The 27193-nt window shown below is 44.9% G+C and overlaps 1 protein-coding gene and 1 long non-coding RNA gene across 2 annotated transcripts in view; both read right to left on the minus strand.

The window, feature by feature from the left end:
* Nucleotides 1-436: 436 nt before the first annotated feature.
* On the minus strand, nt 437-4222 carry LOC113747017 (uncharacterized). The gene is made up of 3 exons (XR_003463287.1): nt 3334-4222; nt 1145-1293; nt 437-982 (listed from the first exon to the last, which is right to left on the minus strand). It is a non-coding gene; the product is annotated as an uncharacterized LOC113747017 (long non-coding RNA).
* A 1452-nt stretch (nt 4223-5674) lies between these two features.
* The window catches only part of nrn1la (neuritin 1-like a), a 49951-nt gene continuing 28432 nt past the window's right edge, over nt 5675-27193 (minus strand). The window contains exons 2-3 of the mRNA XM_019258097.2: nt 22647-22791; nt 5675-9318 (exon numbers count right to left, since the gene is read on the minus strand). Coding sequence (XP_019113642.2) covers nt 9024-9318; nt 22647-22791 — 440 coding nt within the window. The 3' untranslated portion in view covers nt 5675-9023. The remainder of the gene's footprint in view (nt 9319-22646; nt 22792-27193) is intronic.

The following is a 27193-nucleotide window of genomic DNA, read 5'->3' on the forward strand; positions in this document are numbered from 1 at the left end:
TCTGCCGCCTCATCAGTAAAGTCATGGATCATCAGCCTGGCCACCTGTAACCACACCCACCTGTCAATCAAAGCGTCCACGCTCTTAATCCTGCATAACTTTAAGCCTTAATATAATGTGAACAGGTGAGTTGTATATAAATTCACCCTCAGTACAGTTGTCATGAACGGGGAAATTAGCTACAGAGACCAAAACTGTTTTTTGTACCAGGTTGTAAACATGTTTATTTCTGCTGTGAAGTTGGACATTTGGACATGGGGACTTATGGAGACTGACTCACTTCTGGAGCCAGCCTCAGGTGGACGTTAGAGGAACTGCAGTTTCTGGCAACAGAAGTTGCCGCTTGCATTGAAGGTTATATACTGAAAAGTGTGCAGAGTTATAAAGTGTGTACCTGGTGAGATGTTCTGTGTATGTGCACTATGTAAATGTCTGTATTCCCACATGTCAGATTTATGTCAGGTTACATCACAGTCCACACTTTCTTTGGCTCCCTCTGCAAACAGCAGCAGGAGGTCAGGAGGCAGTGAGCTCGGTGTAGGACAGCATCCACACAGGAGATATTCCAGGAGGCCCCGAGGGTAAAACATCCCTGTGGTGGTTCTGCATGAACATGAGGAGTCGAGGTTTCACATAACAGCCTTAATGCACAAATAGTGTTCCTGGAATCCACTCCATGAAGTGTGTGTGTGTGTGTGTGTGTCATCTTTATCTTGTCAAGAGTAAAGAAGCTGAGGCGAGGAGCCCGAGAGAAGATTCAATCAAACTCAGGCCTTGTGTTCAGCTTTTGTACTTGCATTGAGCTGCTGTTAGAGAAGGCAGCAGAACGTTCAGCTGGTGGTTCTCATTACAGTCGGGCACACGCTGTACGAGTCCACGCCGCTTGCTTTATTCCAGGCACGTTCAGCCAACAGCTCCTTGGTGGCGTTTGGTGCAGTAAGACTTGCAGAAACGACCTCTTCCTCCAAAAACAGCATGTTATCTGAAGGTTTTAGGTGACAAATATACTTTATTTATAAGAGTAAATCATCAAGTGTGGCACAAAAAGCTTGAATCTCAGACGCGTCGGCGTTTCAGAATCACAGTTTAAAAGTTTAAGAGATCCGACCTGAAAGCAGCAATCTGTGCAGAAATAGCTCATGACCTTTGCTCTCCTTTTCTGGTATCGGAGAATGTCGCTCCGCTCACTGATGTCGCCTGAAAGGGTTTCTGGGTATTGAAGTTCAGACACGTTATCTCTCCGCAGCCTGTTTGGAGCTGCAAACATGCTGAGTCGCCCTGCGATGCTTTAATCTGGAGTCAAGAAATGTCACAGAGAGAAAACTTTGAGGAGACATCCGAGTCTCTAGACACGAATATTTCTTAAAAATGGAAGGTGAGGATGAACGACAGCGTGCTGCAGAAGTTTATTTGCTTTGTTGCTGAGATTCAGATTCAGATGACTGATCAGTAATCATATGTGTGTGATGGGTGGAGCTCCCTGTACCTCCGTCCTGCACCTGTACCGATGCACCTCCGTGCACAGGTACAGGTGCAGGACGGAGCGTGTCTGTGCAGCTGTATAATGTGCAGGAACAGGAAGTGATATCGGCTCTTATGGTTACCTCGCTTCATTTAGTGCTGTGATCATAAACCGGGTTAGTTGGTTTTTGTTCAGTTGTTTCTTTATTCTGTTTTCTTTTATTTAATAAACCAGCTTGAGTTAGTTATATATTAAAGTTAGTTATATATTATAGTTAGTTATATATTATAGTTAGTTATATATTAAAGTTAGTTATATATTATAGTTAGTTATATATTATAGTTATAGTTAGTTATATATTATAGTTAGTTATATATTATAGTTAGTTATATATTAAAGTTAGTTATATATTATAGTTTTTTGCTTTGCAGTGTTTGTGACCCTCCTCCCTGATCCTGTCATCTTCACCTCGTACTGGTAAAATACTTCAGAGTAGCGTTATCCCTTTTTTTTCTTATCATATAAAGTATATTTTGTAACAAAAGTTATTTTTAAGCTGAGTATTTAACATAAAATGTATCTGTGAATAAAAACTGAACATGAGTATTTAACATAAAATGTATCTGTGAATAAAAACTGAACATAGAAATTCACCTCTCTGCTCCATCTTCTTGAAACTTCAGTGTTTTATTTAGAGGTGTACAGCTGCCCCGCTCACATTTGTCTGGCCTACACTGCAAACGGTGTTCAGTACCAGATTGGCTCGGGTTCTTCGTCCCCAACCGTTTTCACAATAAATCCTTGCAATTTTATTTATTTACACTGTGCATAACTGGCTGAAACCATGAATACACATTAAGTAGGTGTTAAAGAATAAACTGAAATAAAACTAAAACCAAAAAAATAATGAACTGAAACTGTACTGTGTGTTTATTATTATACTATTGTAATGTTTAATGCCACAGCCAGGACTTTTATTTTGAAGTACTGTTGAAAGTTAATTCACACTGTGTCTTAAATTATTATGGTAAAGTGTTTTTTTAGGAAATGCTTAATTTCTTCATAGAAGCTCTCCAATTCCGTCAACAGCCATTCACAACGTGCTCCCATTCAAGTGTACAGCCAATCGTATCGTATGACGTCATCAGTGGACGAAGGACCCGAGGCCATGTGGTACCTTCTTCGGTTCTGACGGACAGTGAGTGACTGTCCGTCAGAACCGAAGAAGCTTCTCGGGTGAGAGACGGAACATCTTCACGGATCTACGACCGAGTCCGGCTGCTTCAGATTCAAAGACGGAAACTGTAAAGAGAAAAGTTTGAGTCGATGGGAGCTGCTTTGTTGTTTGGGTTGAATCCAGAGGATTTTATTCTTCTCACATTTTGTAATTTGCATACGAGATGTAAACTGCTGAGCACACAAGACGCCGAGCAAATGAATCTCTTCTGCACCGGCTCGGTTTTAGAAATGTAACGACGCGCTTTCTCGTCCGGGTTTAAAAACTGCGACGGGTCTGAATCCTGTCCCTGGTTTCTCTTCAGACTCGTCCTTGCTCTCTCGTTGTTGATGATTTCAGCTGAAATTTGTCTCAATAGTTTGTCACTGACCTTCCATACTTGGCTTTGTTTGAGCTTTAGGTGGCGAGGACGAATGGGAACACTAATGGAAGCAACACCTCCGAATACATCTCATAAAAACCTGTCACGAACCGCTTCAATCTTTTACTCTGTGTTGAACCATTTCAACATTTTTATGAGCAGAGGAAGTGACCTTGTTTTCAGCCCCTTACCCAGAAACATGAACACACTCAATTAGTCAGTCGGTCAGTCAGCACCAGTTTAATGATTTTCTATAAAGGTAGCAAAACCTACTACGGATGGATGGATGGATGGATGGATGGATGGATGGATGGATGGATGGATGGATGGATGGAGGGGAGCTGTAAGAGATGAAGGGCGTGATGTAAAACCAGAATTACAAACACAGAAAGTCTCGTGTACAGTACAGAGCTTTTGTTTCTGTCCACAGCTGTGTGATCTGTGTGCACACATCTTCATTCTCCGCTTTCATCCCTGGAAAAGTCCATCCTTCATCCGTCATCCGTCATGTTCGGATCTCCATTCTGTTTGATGAGGAGCCCAAAGCGCTTTAAAGCCGGCCCCGGATCATCTCTGGGCTTCACACACTCGAGGTGTGTTGAATTAACATCGATGTCACGGGATCGCACACACACTGTAAAAGAAGCTCAGCGCTGCATGCTATCTGCACAAACACACAAAGTTAGTTAGGGAGCGGCGTTCGGGCGCCGGAGGCGAGACGTTTAATCAGAAACGATGAAATGTTACACTGTGTGCAGATGAATGAGCAACTCAAGCATCTGCGGTACAAAGACGACGATACAGTGAGAAAAAGGACGAACAATCTGGTTAAATATCTCCGGAGAGTTGATGTTTTTTTACAGTGTACTGTGGATTTTAAAGGTCCAGTGTGTGACGGGATGTCTGACTTCCTGTCAGACTCATTTCAAACTGTTCTGCCTCAGTACAACCCCCATGATACCGTGAATGGATTATAGAGAACCGAAGTGAGGTCGCGTCCTGTCCGGTTACTTATGTCAACCAAAACGTAACGTTGCTCTGATAAACGAACGTCGTGAACATCGTACGTCTGTTCTCACACTGTGTAACTCTGAGAAGTACGTAACGCTTCACGGCACTAAGTCACACAGCAGCAACTATTTCACTGATTCTGGTGAAACTGGATCATATTTTATGGAGGAAATGTTTTCTGGTTTTCCCTCTGATGTCCTCCGGCTGCTCCGCCTCAACTCTCTGTGATTTACAGAGTTTATGATGGACAGTGAAGTAAACTGCTGACAGCTGTAGCTGCTGTTAGCTCATGTTAGCTCAGTCTGTTAGCTGCTGTTAGCTCATGTTAGCTCAGTCTGTTAGCTGCTGTTAGCTTAGTCTGTTAGCTGCTGTTAGCTCATGTTAGCTCAGTCTGTTAGCTGCTGTTAGCTCATGTTAGCTCAGTCTGTTAGCTCATGTTACCTCAGTCTGTTAGCTGCTGTTAGCTCAGTCTGTTAGCTACTATTAGCTCATGTTAGCTCAGTTTGTTAGCTGCTGTTAGCTCATGTTAGCTCAGTTTGTTAGCCGGGCTGCCCAGACTATGACCTCATAGCACCGGGGAGTGTTTGCTGACGGTGAGCAGAGCCAGTGTTGTGCCAGAACCAGAGCTGGACGAGCATTAGCAACATAACGGGGCTCAGCAGCTTCTATGGACATAATGGCAGAGGAGCAGAGAGTGAAGAGGACGCTGACGGAGGAAGCTAAGAAGAGAAAAGGAGAGAGTGAGCGAGCAAGAAGCCGCCGGACAAGAGTAAATGTGGGACTGACTTTTAGTGGTTGGTGAGAGCTTGGTGAAATAAAAGGCTGAAAGACAGACGCCGAGCTGGGCTGACTGCTGCTGGACTAGGCAGTGAGATCAGCTGCTGCTGTAGGTTCTGGTTCTGGGCTGACTGCTGCTGGACTAGTCACTGATATCAGCTGCTGCTGGTTCTGGTTCTGGGGACCTGGTTCATCCACAGTCAGTGAGGTTCTCTTTGGGACAGAACCCGGTTTCACTTCGGTTCTCTGGAACTCTCACAGAGCGTGTGCCCTTCATTCATGCAGGATAACTCGGGCTACACATACACGACATGTTACAGCTTCAACAGGAGCATATATGACTTCATCTATACACATATGAAACATGTTACTGCTATATACAGTGATTTCATAGAGCTGGTATTATTCACACTATACACAGTGATGTGACCGTCAGTCTGCGTGCTTGTCCTCACCAAACAGTGACTTTTAATTTGAAGGACAGGAGACACTTCTTCTTCTTCTATATCAGCAGTTAAGATTAAAAATGGGGAATGTTTCTATTGACGCCGTCCTCAGTCCTCACACAGGTCGCTGCCGAGCTTATCTATCCGTACTTTCAGAGTTTTCAGTCTCCGGTAATTTCTCTTTTGTCTTATCGGTAATTAAAAGTGTGCGGTCTCAGGTCACAGCGGTGTCTGAAGGAGGTATATAACCAATCTGTCTGTCTATCTGTCTGTCAATCTGTCTAAAACCTGGACGTAGTCTCCGTGACGTCTTCGTGACGTCCCCGCAGACTGTCTATAACCTGGACGTAGTCTCCGTGACGTCTCCGTGACGTCCCCGCAGACTGTCTAAAACCTGGACGTAGTCTCCGTGACGTCCCCGCAGACTGTCTAAAACCTGGACGTAGTCTCCGTGACGTCCCCGCAGACTCAGGACTCAGACCCTGAACGTATTCATCTTCTCCAGTAGAGACAGATTCTGTCCTAAATCTTTGCTGTGATATGAAGCAAAGCGTTGATGTAAAATGTCTCTTCACTAACAGACACCAATCGTCTCTGTACAGTAATAACTGCAAACACACTGGACCTTTAATGTGACAGAGATGTATTGATGTTTAACAATGTTTCCCTTTCTCTTCTGTCCAACTCAACCTATCGCCGCCGCCTGAGGCTCCAAATAATTTCCTACTCTGCTCTGGTCAATAACGTTGCATTACCCTGCAGCATTATTGAGAATCACTCTGAAATCGCATTTGTCCAGCTGCCGTACATGAAACATGTCTTCTCATAAAAGACATTTGGTCAGGGTTTTGTCTGTGTGTTTTAGAAACCGATGACTGAGCTCGCTGTGTGTATACAAGCGCATCTATATGAGGGGCCGCGAGGGACATTATTCAGAGTTTTCCTCTCACACTCTACCCTGAAAACCTCTCACACGACATACTTGTCGTGTGTTTTCAGTGTAGTGTGTGGTTTCATATGTGTATGTGAGAGGAATAATGTCCCTCACGGCCCCTCATACGTCTGATCTGAGCCTGGTGTTTATGGTTCAGTCAGATTTTCGCCTCGAGTGACAACATCTTATCTGAGCTCCGCCGAGATGGCTCCTTAAATTGCTGCACCTTGGTGAATCAGCCGTCGAGGCCTCTAATTGCTAATTCTGTCAGTTTAATTAAAGTTCAAACTTACAGCAGCCTCTTTAAACCATCCGAGCGTATCTCCGGGCTGAGTCCCTCATGGGCTGACTTTTCATTTTGAAAGACTCGTCTTCATTTCTGCTCGGTTCCTTCGGCTTTGCAGATTTACCTCGGTCTTTAGCAACGCTTGTGACGTAAATCCAGAGTCGAGATGTAAATCTGTGTGACAGGAATGACAAATCAGGTCGATACAATGCCGCGGAAATCCTCCCAACAGTCTGTGCATCTGTCTAATCCGACCCTGCCACCGGCACGTAGACGGGCTGTTTGATTCTCTTTGTTTAAATCAGTTTTATTTACCTCCACCTCTCTTCAGGTCTGCGCACTGCTGCAGCCTTTGAGGATTTTGTCTTGTGTCTTTAAAGTCGACCCGGCTTTGATTTATTTTGTGTGAAGAAGGAAAGGTAAACCTACAACCTAAAGCCCCCCGTGTAAAACATGCTCGCCGCCTAGACAGGTGGATTCAACTTCAACCAGGTAGAACTGTGTTTGTTCTCCAGGTGTACTCGTCTTTCTGTGTGTGTGTGTGTGTCTCTAATCTAATTCTGATCCCGGGCCAGACAGAAACAACTGTTACCCACATCCATTTAGAATAACAAGCAGCTTCAGCAGGTCTGCAGGGCCAAACGACGACTCTTGGAGCGTGAAATACACTCGGCATGCATGAGGACATGTTGGTCCCACACAGTGCAGGATGCCAAAGGAGGAGCCCCCCGGAGGATTTCATACCTGGGCAAGCACCAAATGAAAACAACTCCAGTATGTTTCACTCACTCAAGTCATGATGCTGCTGCAGCTGCAACTCAGTGTTACATATTTAAAGTACCTACATGTCTTGCAGAGTTTGGCAGGAAGAGGTCCAATCATTCAGGAACCAACAACAACCTGCAAAAATGGAACCGGACAAACTTCTCTTCGGTTTCTACGTCCATCATCTGCAAATCTCAAAACAAAGGACCTGTCTGGTTCACCTCTGCGGTGCTACACTGACCTCGTTAAGCATCGCCTCGAAGTATTAACGAGCTGCTGTTATTCTCTCAGACGCCGTTTCTTTGTGGTTTAGAAAAGGTAAGTGACATCACCACAGTTGTGGTCCTGACTGGTCTGGATCTAAAATCCAGAGTCCTCTTTGTCCAAGACCGAGGCCTTTAAAAAGTGGTCTCGAGCCCGGTCTCTAGACTAAGACTGATCACGAGTGCTACAGCACTGCCATCCAGAACTGCACCCAAAGCATTTCCAGACCCATCTCTGCACCCAAAGCCAGTTTACAGCGCTGTGCGTGCCTCCGCTATGAACTTGCACTTGGGGGACAAAATGTACGACTTGTTCGAGCATTCAGTACTTCCTTTCATTTGGAGGAGACTTGTCAACATTGGCAGGAGTTCCTACTCCATTTATTTTAGTTTCAGGGACTGGAGGTTTTTTTTCTTGTGTCTCCCCAAATGACAGAAGTATTTGCACATTTGTAGCGAGCCAAGATTTCTTGGGAGAGACTAAATTTAGTTTATTTGAATCCTTGAAGGGAGAATTAAAAAGGACAAAAACAGCAGACTGAACTCACACGCTGCATTGTGTTCTGCTAGCAAAGAGGAAATGTCTTGAAGAGACGTGATTGGTTGTTTAAATCTCTTAAACCAATGAAAACCAATGAAGGACACAGTGAACTGTCAGCTATAGCATAGATAGGAGGGGGGAGCCAGTGTTTGACAGAAGGCGAGACCTAACAGGACGGTAGCAGCTGCTTTGAGGCTTTTTTCTTCTTTTTAGTATCAAATGTTACAAACATTTTCCTCAGCAGGCTCCAACTCAGCTGTCTGACGTTTAGTTAAGCTTAGCTTGTTGAGACAGACTGCAACACGTAGCAAGCACAGACTGGATAAAGAATGGACGTCGTATTCGTTTCAGGTTTCTAAAACTTGCCACCGCCACCTCAGTGGACCTGCTGACTAATCTAAAAATGGGCGTGGATCATACGAAGGACAGCTGGCTGCTCTGCAGAGACCCAAACTGTTTCTGTAGCAGGCAGCGAACATGTTGGTTTCTGCTGTGAAGTTTACGTCAGGTTTACATAATTATCCGACACTGATAAATGAATGCGTTCATCTCGTCTAGTCTTACTTGGTTCATCAAGTCGGATCTGATTGTTTTTGTCTCGTCACACTGCAGACTCCCCCTGGAACCATCATATACAGGCTTATAGCTTAACTAAATGTAGGGAGACAAGGCCAATGTTTGCGTCTGTTTAACTATGTATGTGTTTGGCTTGTTTGTACCGTGGTTGTGTATCTCTGTGTGTTTCCAACAGGCAGACTAATTAAAAGGCAGAGAATATGCATGAAATGGCACAGGCAGTTTAAAGAAGATACTTTATCAAAAAGACTGCCGGGCCTCTAAACATGCAGCTGAAAATATTCAACCTTCTGACAGAGCAGAAAAAACAGTGAAAAGTCTATGGACTTAAATACACAGAGTTTATATCGTCTTCTTCGGGTGGTTATATCCAAAACAGCAGCAGCAGCAGCAGAGGAGACAGGAGAAGGTGGAGGCAGCACGGCAGGTGACCGGCACGCCCTCGTAGAGACTCCTGGTTGATCTCCTCCTGGCCGGGTGATCCGCGCGGGGAAGCCGAGGCTGCCGGGTGGTTGTTGCGGTTGGAGCACATGTCGTAGAGATTTCCGGAGAACTGCATCTTTTTGGACTCCTGGCGGAGAGATTCCCAGACGGCCGCTGCTTCCTCTGGACAGCCGGCCATCGCCACGTTGGCACAGTCGTGGAACTCATCCCATGACCTGCAGAAGAGGAGAAGGAGATGGATGAAGAACTTCAGATACACTTCATTTACCAAGTCCTGTGTTTAAGATAAATAAATGAATCTCATCCACTACAACTTAAAATTAAAGATTTGAGTTTGAGGCCATAGAGGAAACTTTGGCGGTTCTGCAAGGAACCTTTTACCTATTGGTTCTTCAAAGAACTAGTGTCTGCAAAGGGTCGACCTAAAGAACCAGTGGTCAGTTTTCCAAAGATTATGAAACTTCAGAGCACCAAAAGTTTTGCAATTGTGATTTTTTTGGCATTCAGTTCCCCAAAGAACTTTAAACAGTAAAAACGGTTTCTTGAGGATAAAAAAGGTTCTCCAAAGAACTCTAAAATAAAGTGGTTCTTCATGGTGATGTGATCTTTACCTATTGGTTCTTCAAAGACCCAGTTGTTGTGAAGTGTCAACTTGAAGAACCAATAATCCGTTTTCCAAAGAACATTTCTTGAACAATACTTGAATGATATCAGGTTTGCCATTTTTACCAGTGTTATCACGGTTCATCCTCTGGAGACCATGAACGACGAACGGTTCCAAATTTCATGACAGATTTGTTACTGAGATATTTCACTAAAAACTTTGAACCAGTCAATATTGTTTTCATCACAAACAGTAATAAGAAGTTGCCGGTGGTTTTAAAGATGTTTTGCTAACAGTTTTTGAATATTCAACTCTTGGACTTAAAATACGGTCAACAACATCTAAAGATCACACCTTAAGGATGATGCACCGGAGCCGATACATCTCCTGTGTTTATCCTGACAATGCTCACATGATTGAACTAATGAATATCCAAACAGACAGCTCTGAACATAACTGATGAGGATGTAGCTGTAGTGCTGCATTAGTCTTTCCACTGAGAAAATCAAATTCAATCTATTTGTTTGCCCCCTTGACTTCTTTTTGCGGTTGCCAAGAGACCATCTGCTGATCTTCACTGCTCCGAGAGCAAAGGTCGCCCTGCGGGCTCGACTGAAACGTGGAAAAACCTTCATTAGTTCAAGGAATGGAAAAGCTGTCATGAACCGAGTGTTTGTTGAATCACTGCCGTGTTTTATCCATCAGAGGCAAAGCGGACTTTTGAAACACTTTCTTGGACCTGACATGAGTAACAATAACAAAAAATGAAGAGGAGGGAAAGAAGCCAAAGAGCAGACAGGAAGAAGTTATCTTACTCAAAGCTCTCTTGGATATAAACATCTATTTTTCAGTAGAAAACGCTGCATTAAACTTTATTCCAATAACCTTCAAACCCACATCCAAAGCTGAGTGTGTCTGACTGTAATTGGCTGCTAATTCTTTCTCTCATCATGAATGTGTTGGCTAAGTTGTCTCTGAGGAAATACTGGCTGGGTGTTAACTAGAAGAGAGAGGGAAGGGCTGGTGGAGGAAGCAGAAGCAGATGGCTCAGTTCGAAATGTGCCTGACATGGAACACGAAAATACAGAAAAGTCCATAGAATCAATCACGCTGCTTTCCAGCTATCAGAGCGGATGAGCTGCGTGTCATCCTAAACACCTGTTGACCTGCTCGTTAATGCAAACATTTATCCAGGTAATCACATGGCAGCAACTAGACACGACTGAGACGATCTGCTGAAGTTCAAACCAAGTGTCAAGAAAGGTGATTTAAGTGAATGTGGCATGGTTTGTCGTGCCAGATGGACTCGTCTGAATCTACTGGGATTTTCACGCACAGCCATCTCTAGATTTGGTCCAAAGAAGAAAAAATATCCCGTGAGCGACAGGCGGAAATGTCTTGTTGATGCCAGAGGTCAGAGGAGAAGGGCCAGACTGGTTCGAGATGAAGCAGAAGCAACAGTAACTCCAATAAATATTCGTTACCACCAAAGTTTTCTACATGAAGAACATCTCTGAACGCTCAGCACATCAAACCTTGAAGCAGATGGGCTACAACAGAAGACGACCAGCTGGTCTGAGGCACACTTCATCAAAACTGGACAATAGAGGATTGGAAAAGTGCTGCCTCCATTTCTGGTAGGGTCAGAATTTGTCCTAAACAATATAAAAGCATGGAGCCGTCGCGCTTCCTATCAACGGTTCAGGCTGCTGACGGTGGTGTGGAGGATCATTTAAACACCGAAGCCAACCTGACCATTGCTGCTGACCTTTATGACCACAGCGTGCCTTCTTCTGATGGCTACTTCCACCAGGGCATGTTCAGCCATTTGCCTTTAACCTTTCCTGACCATCAACTGTCCAATCACAGTTTAGCAACTGTTATGCTCCCTTATAATCGACCTTCTAGGGCTAATTAGCTGCTCACTGCAACACGAGAACAATGGTGAGGATGCTATATTATTAGTTCATGTAGCTTTAGGCTATTCTGTGCATATTCAAAGCCGCTGAAACATTCACAGATCAACTGGTTACAGCAACTTCAACTGACTCATGGAGGTAATGATAATGAGCTGCAGCCACAGACTGTGAAACATGGACGGAGTGACGTCACCCAAAGGTTCAAGAAATGGGCAAAGACGTCAATCATGGGCGGTTAGACAAGCTAAATCAGTTGTTTACATAATTAGTTTTTATTTAATATAACTACTGCGACGGCTTCGGAGACGTTTCCCTTCAGTGTGTTGACACTGTTGAATTCTTTGCTGATCCACAGCTCGTATTCACGCTGTGAAGAGTTCAGCTCGTCATTTTTGGGGGAACCATAAACACTTTATATCTTTTCATGCGATGCAAAAGGCCCACAAGACAGAACCACAGCAGAGATCCAATCCTGTGGTTCCCAAACCGGACACACTGAAATCCGGTCCATGAAAATCACAACCAGGATCGGGGACAAGGGGCAGCCCTGGTGGAGTCCAACACCCTCCATGCATGCACCACTCACAGGGGCCCGAGTATTACCAGTGACAGCGATACCCTCACCTCTGGCCATGAGCTTTGGGTAGTGACTCCGCCTCAGAGATAGGCTGAGGAGCTCGGCCCGGTGTGTGCTGATGGTCACGCTCCAACAGAACCACATCGTCTGCAAAAAGCAGAGATGCAATCTTAAAGCACAGACTCTTATTGTGGGTCAGTCCAGCTGCCTCTGGAATGATTTATCACTGTAGTCGGTGAGGGATTGATTACCAAAATCTAATTCAGACAAATAAGATAAATCATGTTGGAATGAGACACTCTCCTCTGTAGCAGACGGATTATATCATTACTAATCTTGTAAAACGTAGCTGGAGCTCACCTGAACTGAACTCCTGAATCATAAAAAAAAAAGTTTCTCAGCAGTGCTGTGTGTCGTTTTGAGGACGTTTGCTACTGCACACACACACACACACACACACACACACACACACACACACTTTTTGCTGTCACATGCCGTACACAAACATCATTTCTTTTAATTTCCCTCTTCAGCCACTTATTCAGAGCGACACACTCGCACGGCGTTATAAAATGAACATCATCGCTGCAGGCCTGGCTTCCCCTGATGAGTCTGCATGTGTGTGTTTGGCCTGTGTCCAGGCCTTAAACACTCCAGTGGTCCACCTCTGACAGCAGCACGCTGCTGGAGGAGGAGGTGGAGGAGGTGGAGGTGGAGGAGGAGGAGGATGGCTGCTTACCTGCTGCTGCTGTGGGAGGAGTGTGTCCCAGCATCTGGTTAACGTCTGTGTACCTGAGTGTGTGTGTTTGTCAGGAAAAAATGGTGTTCTGTGCAGTGGTGCAGAGTGTGTGTGTGTGTGTGTGTGTGTGTGTGTGCACTGGGTGTAGGTGTTTGGGTCTTTGCTCACAGGTGGTGCAGAGGCAGCAGAAACGCATTGAGGACACTGACAGACAAGCAGCTGCTTTCACAATAATCAAAGCTCCTGAGAGCGGCGCTGCTGCAGCTGACATGCTGCAGCTGACACCTGAAAAGCTCCAGACCCGCTGCTGGTGTTGTTCTGGATGTACGCAGCATTCTGGTCATATGGGTGTTCACTGCTCCATGTCACGGCATGTGGGGCAATACTGAACACGTGTTAGCTGAACTGAGCTGTTTCAGGAAGCCCAGCAAGCTGCAGAGTCTTTTAACTTTGAGGACAAGGGCAGAGTTTGCAGTCAGCTGATATATTTAATATCGAGGTTTGTTTGATAAGCTGATGAAGCTCAATTCAAACAGCAGATATCTGATCCCCGTCCAGCTCTATCGGACCACTCAGCGGCTGTGGAAAGGTGTGAAAACACTCGATCAGAGTGTAAAGAGCTGTGGTCGGTGACATTGGGTAACTCATAGGAGAAAAGTATAATATTCATTAAATTGGATTATTAAATTATAGTCCATTAAAAGTGTATCGAGTACAATAAATTTGATTAAGAGCTGCACCAAGGTCAAAGCAGAGGAGAGGGGAAATTAGCTACAGAGACCAAAACTGTTTTTTGTACCAGGCTGTAAACATGTTTATTTCTGCTGTGAAGTTGGACATTTGGACATGGGGACTTATGGAGACTGACTCACTGCTGCAGCCAGCCTCAGGTGGACGTTTTTTGACACTTCCACATCGGCTTCATTTACCAGCCACAGAGGTTTCTACTTGTTCGTTGTTTTAGATTGGTGTAATCAATCAGTTGTTCACAGTATTTATGCATTTACTTAAACACGGCGGCTTGGCTGTCCGTTGACCTGCAGTGTATTAATGCTGCTGCTTGGTTGAAGGTCTATCTCACCGGAGGCGTTCTGGTCTGTGCCCATCGATAACGCCACAAACTGCAAGACCGATTCACCAAGCCGGGAAATAACACAACACCGATGTAAATGTGAAACCATCAGTTCTGAGAAAACTCAGAAACGCGGTGACTGTTCTGTCCAAGGTTGTTGCACTGAAAGGTTAAAAAAGAAACAAACATGGCAGCCTCTAAAGCTGCAGAGGGTTTGCAAAGAAATAAAATAATTCTGCTGTTCTTGAGGAAGAGTTTGACAAAGCTTTTATATTAAATTCTCACATTCCAGCTGCAGCGGCCTTCATCAAGGTTACCAGGTTGACGCGCTTGAAGAAAGCTCCCTTCACCTTGTTGAAGAGAAGAAAAAAAAAGATCTATATTTACGACCATTTTCAAGTAGAATTTATGAGCAGCAGCGACTTTCACAGATCTATAATCCCACTTCTTTCTTTTATAGAAATGAAAAAAAGGAAGAAGTAAAACTCTTTAAACGTGTTTCTGAATCGACACGACACCCACAAAGAGCTGCACAACTTGGGAATGTTACGTCTTTGCTCGGCAGCAGTTGAAAATCCTAAATGAGCTGCAAAGAGACTTCAAAAACCGAGGCAGGAATAGAAACGCTGCGATAAGATGCGATGAATGCATGAATGGCCTCCTCCAAATCTGTAGAGGATAAAAATATAAAGGCAGCTATGAAAGAAGGCCGAGGGGAGGGGTGCGCAGGCAGTCCAAGTATTAAGTGTTGCTGTTTGTTAACGCAAAACCGAAATAAAAAGATAACCAGCACGCATTCAGGCCATTTGGAGATCCAAATCGGAGGTTCATGGTTCTCTGCAGGGAAACGTGGATTGCTGCCCCAGGCAAAGGAGTTCAAGTATTTCAGGGTCTTGTTCATGAGTGACGGGAAAACGGCACGTGAGATAGACCGATCATTGTGATTCAGAGGGAGCTGAGCCTGAAGGCGAACCCGCGATCTTCTAGTCCATCTGCGTTCCAACCCTCACCTCTGGTCCTGAGCTTTGGGTAGTGACTGAAAGAATGAGATCGCGGATATATTAGCTTCCTTTGCAGGGTGGCTGGGCTCAGCCATAGAGACAGAGGGAGGAGCTCGGACATCCGGACGGAGCTCGGCGTAGAGCTGCTGAGGGATTTGGTGCCGCTGCAGCCGAAGCTCAAAGACTGGATGGATTATTCATCGACGCTGACATCAGGATCTCCACATGAGAACACGCTGCCACCTCCATCACTTCCTGTTTCCATCAGTTGGTTTAAAATAGATTTTTGTTCCTCATTTTACAGGATAACCTCGAACGAGTTTTAAATTATTAATTGAAAATTAAACAAATGGAGGATGTATAGAGCCCCTCAGTGAGCGTGGACCTCGTTTGACAAGGCCACATTTTTTACCTTGCTCCTCTTTATACTTTACAAATTCTTCAGCTCAAAAGTCTGAATAAAAAAAAACAGTTTCAAAATTTGACTCAATATTTCCAAAGACTTTTCACACATGGTGATTATTGTAACCATGAAGATGATTTTTCCCCAAACCTCCCCGAGCCTGTCCGGATTTAAAGTGTTCAAATCTTCCTGATACCTGGACATGTCTTCCTCGGGTGGTAGCGGTAGTCACAGCTGCCTCCCGAGGGTCCACCATCAGAGGCCGGGCTCCCTGCTGTTGTTCCCTCAGGTGGTTCTGGCTCTGACAAAGGCGATGGCGCCTCCCTCCCAGTGCCTACGTGCAGCAGCTTAGGATGTGCTCAAGGGATCCATGAAGTCAGGGGGTCAGTACCTCGGCAGTGCTCAGGAGGTGAACTGGCACTTCTCCAGCTGGACTTGAATGTGCCACCCTCCCTATGGACTGAGCTACTGCCAGCCCCAAAGTGGATAGACTGGTGTCTGCATCAGCTTGATGTGTCGCAGCTTCTACCGGGAAGCATCTTGCTCTCCAGCCATCATACTTGGTGAACTTCCTCCAGACGGTCCTTCCACGGTACGTTCAACTCCAGGAATCAGACACCAGCACTGCGTGAGGTCAGAAGCTCTTGCGGTCCACCATCAGCCGCCAGAGTTCCTGCTGTTCTTCTCACAGGTGCTCCTGGCCTCAAAGACGATGGCTTGTTTTCAGAGCGCTGACGGATTTCAAGACCTGGTCATGCCTCCACCTGCACCACACCTCTCCGAGGGCTTTGGTGCAGGATGTGCTCCAGGGTTCAGACTGCTGTCTCCATCAACAACAACTGGTTGGACAGCTCAGTCACTTTGCTGCTCCATGGCAACTGATGCTGCTCTCACCTCCTCCACGTATCCGATGCACAAATGTTCTTCCAGAAGGCTGGTGAGCGAAGCAACCCAAGCCTTCTTCTTATTTCTGTAAAAATAGCTCTTATTTAAGCTTTAATGAGTGCCTGTAATAACCATTAATAAACGTATTGAACACTTTAAACAGCTGCCTCAATGCAAAGCCCTGCGTGTATTTCATCTAACCTCCCCTCTTCGTTTTAAAGGTTACTGTTTAATACTATTGTGTCTAATTCCTCGGTATCTTCAGCTCCAAATATTTCCTTTCCAACCGCATAATGCCTATTGTGAATATGAGGAATAAAAGCAGCGTGGCACTCCAGGGAGAGCGCTCTCTGACAATGGAGCAGCCTTGGCCTAGATGCAAATCATAGCCTCTTATTCAGACATATACATATGTGTGTGTGTGTGTGTGCACGTGCTTGCAGATCTTCAGAGGAGCACTGTGCTACCTCCTCATTAAGTGGCTCTGATAGAAAAGCTAAAAGCTTGTTCCTGAGCCGGAGCTGCAGAGGAAAACAGAGCGGAGCGACGGAGGGAGGAGAAAGAGGAGAGAGGGATGAAGAGAAAGAAGTGAGGCGAGGACACAGAGTGTAGATTGGGGAGAAGTGTGTATGTGTGTGTGTGTGTGTGTGTGTGTGTGAGTGTGAGTGTGTGTGTGGGAGCTCTTATGTCCCTGCAATAGGCAACACTCACACTAAGGTGGCTGGGTTGCCGGATTAGTAGTTTAATTGGTACCTCAAGGAATAGAAGAGACTTAACAACAGTGGAGTGGTACCACGGGTGGGCTGCAGGGCCATGGTGACACACACACACACACACACACACACACACACACACACACAGTTACACAAGTTGTTATTGTACTTGTGAGGAAATTCTCGAACAATTCCCAGACGCCTCGTCGATTTAATCAAAACTCTGTTTCTTAATTTTTCAAATTAAAGAAGCTTAAGATAAAACACACAACGCTGTCACCGGGATGAAAAGGTGGCGAGGAAAGAGGAGCACCGAGTGCGTCCCGGTGTGAACACGGGTCGGTGCGAGCTGCAGCGTGATCAGTCTGTGCTGAGACTCCACCTGTCGTGATCCGGCTTCTAAATGTGTGTCTAACTTGATTTGACTAAAAAGTTGAATTGGATTTGTGACCGATGCTCTGAGAGAGAGAGAGAGAGAGACAGCAGTGGTCGAGAGACATAAGCAGTGAATGAGAGTGAGCGAGCGCCGGCCTTGAAAAAAATGGAAAATCAGAGAAATAAAAAAGTTATTTCCTTTCGCCACAAAGGCTGATCCAGCCTGAATGCGACGAATTAAGTGCTGCAGACGGGAAGGCAGAATGAACGAGAAACTTTAATGTGAACGACAGGAGGAGGAAACAGAAAGACAAGGCGGCCGAGGAGTCGAGGTTTAAAGACAAACTTAAAGAAATACAAGAACATGGTGAGGAGGACAAAAACCAACAATGCAGGACCTGTCATACTTCTGTTAGTACACTCGTGTAGTACACTGTGTACTTCCTGGAGTACTGTGATAATCTCAGCAGGTAGTGTTAAGTGTTTTCATTGGAGTTTGGTCGTTTTGCTGGAAACGATGGTCACAATATTTGGAGCCGGTGCGGAGCGTTTGGGCCAACGTTCGACTATCAAACTCTAAATATAAATCTATGTATGAACACATGTCCGATGTATAGAGGTGTTCACTGCAACCTCTTCAGCTCCGTTTTAATAACGTCAGTGCAAACTCGGCACAGAACGGCCTCAGCCGAGGTCCGGACCACTTCACCGCTGTGCCGCCGTGGTTCAAAGAGGAACCACGAGAGGACGTTTGAACCGAGCGGCAACCTCCAGCCAACGAGGCGATGCCAAAAACATCCACCTGAAGAGGGTCAGTGTCCATAAGTCTGTTGACTGGCTGTGACGAAGCTGCAGAACCTGAACGTGAGCATTTTCAGTTTGAGACTTTGAGACGTCTTCTGCTGCACATGCACACATCGACACGAGGATCAGTGAACTGTTGTTTGCTGAATTCCCCGGAGTCTCCTCCGCGAGCTGAGCGGCTGATCATGCTCTTTAGTCTCAAAGAGCCTCATTCATAATGTAGAGAGGGAACGCGTCCTGTTCTGCTGCATTACATAACTACTGCACCTGTTAAAGCAACTTTATCCCAGCGCAACGTCAACGTCGCTTGACCTCCGTGACGCCGTGACGACTTCAGGAGCTGAATATAATTTCAGTCCTATTCTCAGACGCCGTCCTCCGGGCGAGAGCAGAGCGACTTCTCGCTGAAGATGGATGATGGAGGTGTGTATAAATAGAGATGACAGAGAGAGAGAAGGGAGGGATGATGGATAGATACAGGAAACAGAGAAATGGAGTGGTGAGAGAAAGGAAAGGTGGGGAAGAGAGAGACGTTCTGCATCTTTAATCAGTGTCATCAGGCCTCCAGCTGAACCCAGGTAAAAACAGAAGAGACGCCGAGCAGAGTGCAGCTTCGTAGCTCCTGATGCTCGTTTGGTCCAAACTGTGATTAGAAATGAGCTGAAGTGTTTTTATGTATCTGCAGTGACTGCTGGTCTCCTGAAGGCCTTTAGTCTGACGCTAACTTCAGATCTGAGCGTGCACCATCACAAGTTCAATATTTTCTTGCCCAGAGTTAGATTTCAAAGATTGGAACCACTTTCAAGTCTGTATGCTGAATATGAAGCTGGCCAGCAGCTGATTTACTCATCACACAGTCTGGTCCAACTCGGGCCGGACCAGTAACTGCAGACCAAGAAAAAGTCCAGAGAGAGAGATCACATGTTAATTAGTGACAGAGCCAGGCTAGCTGTTTCCCTCTGATTCCAGTCTTTGTGCTAAGCTAAGTTATCCAGTTCTTCATATTTAGTTTACAAACATGAGTCAACATCAACCAATCAGAAACCTCTGTGGCTGTGAGATGAAGCCACAAACTGCAGTTCCTCTAACGTCCACCTGAGGCTGGCTCCAGAAGTGAGTCAGTCTCCATAAGTCCCCATGTCCAAATGTCCAACTTCACAGCAGAAATAAACATGTTTACAGCCTGGTACAAAAAACAGTTTTGGTCTCTGTAGCTAATTTCCCCGTTCATGACAACTGTACTGAGGGTGAATTTATATACAACTCACCTGTTCACATTATATTAAGGCTTAAAGTTATGCAGGGTTAAGAGCGTAGCCACACTGAGCTTCATGACGGTAACGTGTACTGTCATGAAGCTTCATACAGTCGGTAACTCTGCGCGGTGATGTTGAAGATCCTGGCTCATGACGTATCTTTGACATTTGAAATACTGGCTGATAAAATAAAAAATGATTTTACTGACTGGAGTTATATGAGAGCGATATTGAGTGTTAACACAAACAGAATAATTAAAGTGATTTATGCAGCACGGCTGCGACCCAGCCGAGGCTGAGGAGAACTTTGTTTTGTCCGGCGTGTCCCAGATACTGACGTTAGAATAAATCTGAATGCACCTTTAAATTGAGCGTTTTTAACCTCCACCATTACGTCCTCACTTTCACTGAAAGGACGAATAAACTAATGATTTTTTCATTTTTCAAAAGAGACTTTTTGACACATTGTGGAAACAGTTTTTAGGACTCGGAGCCCTGTAGAGCATACCAATGTTAATTCAATTCACCTTTTCCTTTCATTCAGCACACATTGTGTTGATGTACCGCCTGTACAGCGTTTAACATTTAGAGGGACCCATTGTACAACAGGCTAAAGACGCTTTAAAAAGAAAAAAGATCTTTTTCATGTGAAAGGTTATAAAAGGGAGTTTTATGATTTTATGACTGAATTTATTCAAAGAGCCTAATGACATGCACAAAAGGGGAAATAAATGAAACAAACAACCCAAATTTCATTATTAGCATCGACTATTAACCAAAAGTTTGTATTTTATGCACTTGACCCAGAATTTCAGTCACTGCATCGCTCATTCGATACCAAGCCGTAACCTCTGTGGCTGAGAAATGAAGCCAACAACATCCATTGCTTGCTTGCCCAGCTCCAGTTCTGGCACGACACTGGCTCTGCTCAACGGGCCTGTAAACCTCCTCCTCTTCCTCCCGGTGGCACAAACACTAAAACTCCCACAGTGATCTGAGCTCACACACCAAACAAAGTGAGCTAACATGAGCTAACAAACTGAGCTAACATGAGCTAACAAACTGAGCTAACATGAGCTAACAGCAGCTAACAGACTGAGCTAACATGAGCTAACAGCAGCTAACAGACTGAGCTAACATGAGCTAACAGCAGCTAACAGACTGAGCTAACAGAAACTGGCTAACATGACTAACAGCAGCTAACAGACTGAGCTAACAGCAGCTAACAGACTGAGCTACTAATGAGCTAACAGCAGCAAAGACTGAGCTAACATACACTAACAGCAGCTAACATAGCATGAGCTAAAGCAGCTAACGACTGAGCTAACAGGAGCTAACAGCAGCTAACAGACTGAGCTAACATGAGCTAACAGCAGCTAACAGACTGAGCTACTAACAGCAGCTAACAACTGAGGCTAACAGCAGGCTAACAGCAGCTAACAGAACTGAAACAACTGAGCTAACAGCAGCTAACAGACTGAGCTAACATGAGCTAACAGCAGCTACAGCTGTCAGCAGTTTACTTCACTGTCCATCATAAACCTTGTAAATCACAGAGAGTTGAGGCGGAGCAGCCGGAGGACATCAGAGGGAAAACCAGAAAACATTTCCTCCATAAAATATGATCCAGTTTCACCAGAATCAGTGAAATAGTTGCTGCTGTGTGACTTAGTGCCGTAAAGCGTTACGTACTTCTCTCCGACCCGGAGCCCAAAGTTACTAGAGTGAGAACAGACGTACGAATGACAGAGACCCGTTCACCTGATCACAGTCAGTGTGGGTCAACAGGAGGTCACAAGAGGAAAGTTACACATGTTGCTTTAAAGCACACACTTGTTTCTGGTTTGAGTATTCAAATATTCATTCTAAAGTCTGCAGGGCAGTTAGGTCAGTATAGTGAGTGTTCAGTTGTATTTAGCAGGAGAAGGATTGGAAAACAAGACAGCAGCTCTCTGGGGAGAGAAGTACACATTCTCTGAGCTGGAAATGAGCATGCAAAGCTTCTGGAAAAACAACAACAGGAAAACGTTTAGATCAGCATTTTACAATCCACAAAGTCATTTCTGCTATCTGATACCAACGCTGCATCTGTATCACACCACAGATCCCAGGCTCAGCTCTCGGTTCTCTGAATAAACTCACTCTGAACCTGAACCTTAAAACATTGTGTGACTAAGTATATAACGTGAACACTCATGGATTTATTTTACATTTATTTCATGCAAAACAACATTTTGTCACTTAGAGTTTAAATCCGGTTGATGCTACACTGACTTGTAATCAGGTGAATGGTGGAGCCAGTGTCATGGAGAAGTTGCTGAAGTCAAAGGTCAAAGGTCAGGAGTTCAGAAAGTGTTCAGCAGCCTCTGATGTCTGATGCGGTAGTATTATTTATTGACGCTTGGCCAAGGAGAATTAGAGACACTCTCAAAGTTCATCAGAAGTGCCTGAGTCGGTCTCACATTCTGCCCAACTCATCCTGGTGGATCGACTTTAAACCCCAAGATAACACCACAAATACTACACGCCCAGAATGAGTCACAGAGAATGTCTTTACCCATGGAGGTGTTATTGTCAGCATGTTCTAGTCTGGAGACACAGATGTCTGTTTACGCAGATTGGACCGTCAACAACAAGCTATCTATTATGTCTATGAAGGCAGCAACAGGTCTCTGTGACCCTGGACACCACAGTGTTGAGATAGACTGGCACCTACTGTTCCCAACCAAAGACAAACAACTAATACTGCTGAGGACCTCAAGGCCCACACGGGACCTCAAGGCCCACACGGGACCTCAAGGCCCACACGGGACCTCGTTAACCTCAGGAGAGAAAACTCCAGAACAGAGTTAATGTCGTGCCAGAACAGGAGCTCAATCACAATATGACAATATGTTTGTAGTGATGTGAGCTCAGAACACCAGGGGAGTGTTGTACCACCTGGAAGAAGAAGAAGAAGTTTACAGGGATGCTGACGGGGAGCAGAGTCAGTGTCATGCCAGAACAGGAGCTGGGCAATACATACGTTAGTAGTGTCTTGTGTTGTTGACCTTGTTGATGTTTGGCTGTTAGCAAAGTTGTCGATTCGCTCAGAAGTAATGTGATCCGAACAAATACTCGAGTACAGCTGAGCATGTTACACTCTGAAACTTGCTTTAGCGTGGCGCTGTGCTGTATGTGCGGATCCACACTGACCTGCAGATGGAGTGTATCTCGTGTGTGTCTTCGTCCTTGCGGGCGCTGTCCGTCAGACTGTCGCCCAGAGCCATCAGACACTGAGCAAAGCCCTTATAGATGGAGTGACACCGCCTGGCTGCAGCGACAGGACAAGGGCTCAGCACTGGAAAACACACACACACACACACACACACACACACACACACACACACAAGTTGAACACGTTGTGTAATATGAAGTGACAAATCAGAAATATTAATGCAGCATTTGACAATAAAAGTGTTTCTTTGTTAATGGCTGCGGCGGCTGGCAGAGTGACAGTGCTGTCTGTGCAGCTTTTTGTTTCAGTGATGGACTGAGAGGTTGAGTGTTATCAATCATACACAGAGCTACAGACTTCTGTGGGACTGTCTGCAAGCCTTTCCCCGCTCACTCACTCAGTGTTTAAAGGCCGCCACTGATCGATCGCTGCCATCCAACATCAGACGAGTCAAGGCTCGTTGATCGGGAAATGGATATAGAACAAACGAGAGGACAAAAAGCCCGGGCCAACACGGATCTACGCTCAGTGATCAGATTCTGTTCAGAGCAACAGCAACAACAACAACAGCAACAACAACAACAGCAACAACAACAGCAACAACAACAGCAAAAACAACAACAACAGCAACAACAGCAACAACAGCAGCAACAACAGCAACAACAACAACAGCAATAACAACAACAGCAGCAACAACAACAACAGCAACAACAACAACAACAGCAATAACAACAGCAATAACAACAACAGCAGCAACAACAACAACAGCAATAACAACAACAACAACAGCAACAACAACAGCAATAACAACAACAACAACAACAGCAATAACAACAACAGCAGCAACAACAACAGCAGCAGCAACAACAACAACAATAACAATAACAACAACAGCAACAACAACAGCAACAGCAACAACAACAACAGCAACAACAATAGCAACAACAGCAACAACAACAACAACAACAACAACAGCAAGAAGTTTTATTGCAGCAGAGACAAAGCCAAGTGAGCTGAAGCTAATGTGGATTACTCGACGATCCATCAAATATGGGCCACAACAAAACTGGGCAACAGGAAGACTGTGATTGCTGGACCAAGCAGCAACTCCGTGGCTGTGAGTTGATGCCAAAAACTGCAGCTACCATTAGCTAATGTTAGCTCAGTCTGTTAGCCGGACCGCCGGGAAGAAGAAGAAGAAGAGGTTTACAGGGATGCAGAAGGGGAATGGAGCCAGTGTTGTGCCAGAACAGGAGCTGGGCAATACATAAGTTAGTATTATGGATCATGTTAGCTCATTTGGTAAGCTATAAATAAATCATCCACTCATAACGTTTGTCTAGCGATTCAGCAAAGTTGAGTAATGTAATCAGAACAAATACTCGAGTACAGCTGAAAATACCATTTTCTACACAAATTTTGATTTGAACATTTCGATGTAACTCAACATGCACTACTACAACAACAACACATGTCAAGAGTCAAGCAGCTCAGGTACACAACGTGACAGAGGAGCATTATGTCACCTGTATCAGGTGAAACCAGAAGATGAAGACAATTAGGAGCTCATTCAGGAAAATGCTACATCATCTGTATGTTTCATGCATGCACAAACACACACACACCCCTGAGATCTCTCATTTACTTTGTACACAGCTATTTACAGCATCTCACCAAAGCCCAAAGCTGTTTGTTCAGTCAGACCTCACAGAGAGGGAGAGAAGGAGAGAGACCAGTGTTTGCTTGATGAATTCTGAAATAATAATTATTAGGAATGATTCAATGTTTTTTTTTGGTGTGGTACGAGCGTTTAGAGGACTGAAATGACATGAACGCGCTGCAGAGACGTCGATCTCTGATCTGTTTGATTAGGCTGATCCTCTCTCAGCTTTGAAGCAGCGGCACATGAATGTGAATCAGAGAGCCGAGAAGACGTCCAGGAGTGTTAAAGTGCCATGAAAACAGAAGATGGAATTATTCCATTGCAGGCTTTTTACATTTCCAATCTCGCCTCCTTCATTTAACTCGAAGCTTCCTCATCCTTTCTCGACATGTCTAGCCCGCTTCCAGACCTTCAATTACCGCCCGCAACAATAGGTCTAGTCCTATGCTTACTGATGGAAATCAGAGTTTTGTAGGCGGGATTAAGAATGTCATCTTCCTGTTAAAGCCGCGACAAGAAAACCATTTTTATAATACTATAATTTATTTTCCCAATCATATGACAGGAAACTTGAACCCAGAAACCGGGACTCACATTTAAGTGTAAGGTTATAAATTTGGGAACAAATGGACCGGCTAAGGTTAGAGAAATTCTGGTTATACATTACAAAGTGAACACAAGCTCATGTAAAGAAGTCTGAGAGTTGTTCTCAAAGTTTGTTGTTACCCCAACTGGACCATTGGCAAAGTGGTTACAAGTTCCAGGAGAATCATTTTCTGGCATTTTTCATCAGCAGGAACACGAAGCATGCTGAAGGTGAGCCTGCTGTACTATCTCAAGTATTCAATCCTTGAACCTCAATACTAACGTCGACCACACACTAGAAAACTTTTTAAAGACTCAGACGCGCTCTCACATCTAAAGACTGAGTCACAGAGTTTTTATGATTTTGCAAAGACTGAGGATCGTACAGCATCACTATTTACAAGACTACATCTAGAGTTTTTCAGAGGTTCATCTGGAGGTGGTTTGCCTTCATCCATGTAGACATGTCTAAGAGGCATTCAGAGGAAGAACTGACAGACAGAGCGGAGTGTCGTCTGCATAATATATGATCGCCTGCAAATGACCGAAACTTGCAGCTCTTATTGTTCACTTGCCCTCAGTCGTTTAAGAATGAGTTTGATTCTGAGTGAAATGAGAAGGATTCAAACCACCCCAGTAATGTAAGGCATTCACTTTCACCCCCAATGCACATAGGACCTTGTCGAGCTGGGTCGTAACAGCCAGCATAAGTTGCAAGAGCCTACGTATGACTGTAGATGTATTTGCCATGAGGGAACATTGCATTGCTACAGCGGATAATGTAGGAAAACATATAATAGGCTGTTAATGAACATTTCTACAAGGTAACAATGCTGTCTTCATGTCAAATTGCTCTATTGATGGAAAAACAATGTTGGTTAATCATGTTACTGATTGATTAGACTGAATCATACAGTGAAACGGAATCAGATTATTCATTAAAGTCGACAACATTTCCTCGTTATTCACACTTTTCATGAGGAGTCTGATCTACGTGTGTCATTATGCTTCGATCTCTGACAATGAAGGAGACAGATGCTTCAGGTAGAGAAGAGACAGGCGATCAATGCGTTAATCATCGGGCTGTTTGAAAGTGAAACTAAATAAACTCACTTACTCTAGCAGAAATTCAAAAAGTCAGTAAACGATTGACACAAACCCTTCTAAAATATATTTGACGCATAATCTCTTTCAGGTTGTCTCATCCTTCCTGTGCTGGGGCGAGTGATGGAGAAGATGGAGACAAAAGGAGGTGCAGCAGTCGATTGTTTTGGCAGCTTCTTTCTTTTGCCATCTGTTGCTCATTCTTTCTTCTATTTGAATTAATCTATTTACTCATTCATCTTGAAGCTTCAGTCTCATAACGGCAGTGCACGCCAATGACTACCTGCCTATTGAATTACAGTGTTTGAATAGTTATCACTGCATATACATGAGAGAGGGGCGATGCAGAGTGGAACTCTGAGCTGATGAAAACTGTGAACTTGAATTTGAAACCAGATCCATTGTTATGCAAACAGCAGCTCGATTTAATTGAGTTTTCAAGTCTTTAGTTTTACCATTCGTCACAATTCTGTTCACCTAAAGCAGCACTGCGTAGAAATGTTTGCAATTTAGCACCAACAGCAACTTTGTTAGAAAGTAACACAACACCCAGCAGCAGCTGATATCACTGCCTAGTCCAGCAGCAGTCAGCCCAGCTCGGCGTCTGTCTTTCAGCCTTTTATTTCACCAAGCTCTCACCAACCACTAAAAGTCAGTCCCACATTTATTTTATGTCCATAGAGGCTGCTGAGCACAGCTCCAGTTCTGGCACAACACTGGCTCTGCTCCTTGTCAGCATTCTCCCCAAGCCCCGACCTGTAAACCTCTTCTTCCTCTTCTCCTTGTGGTACAAACACTCTGCGCTCACAGTCCGGGCAGCCCGGCTAACAAACTGAGCTAACAGCAGCTACAGTCGGCAGCAGTTTACTTCACTGTCCATCAGGAAACTCTGTAAATCTTTTGTGAATTGGACCTGGAGGCAGTGCCGGTCCTGGCCACATTTGCGCCCTGGGCGAACCCCAGGGCGCCCAGGGCGCCCTAACGGCCGCCGTGCGCCCCCATCGGTCTGTCCGACGCCCCCCTCTGCCCTGTCAACACTCCGCTCCCGGGGCGCCCGCTCCGCTAACTTAATGAGCGGATTCGAAAATTACCGAGGTTTTTTGCTTTTTCGGGCGTTCGTGCGCCCCCCACGGAGCTGCGCTCACAGTCGGCTAAAACAGAACTGAGCTAACA

The sequence above is a fragment of the Larimichthys crocea genome, chromosome XII (genome assembly GCF_000972845.2).
Source record: "Larimichthys crocea isolate SSNF chromosome XII, L_crocea_2.0, whole genome shotgun sequence".
NCBI classification, from domain to species: domain Eukaryota; kingdom Metazoa; phylum Chordata; class Actinopteri; family Sciaenidae; genus Larimichthys; species Larimichthys crocea.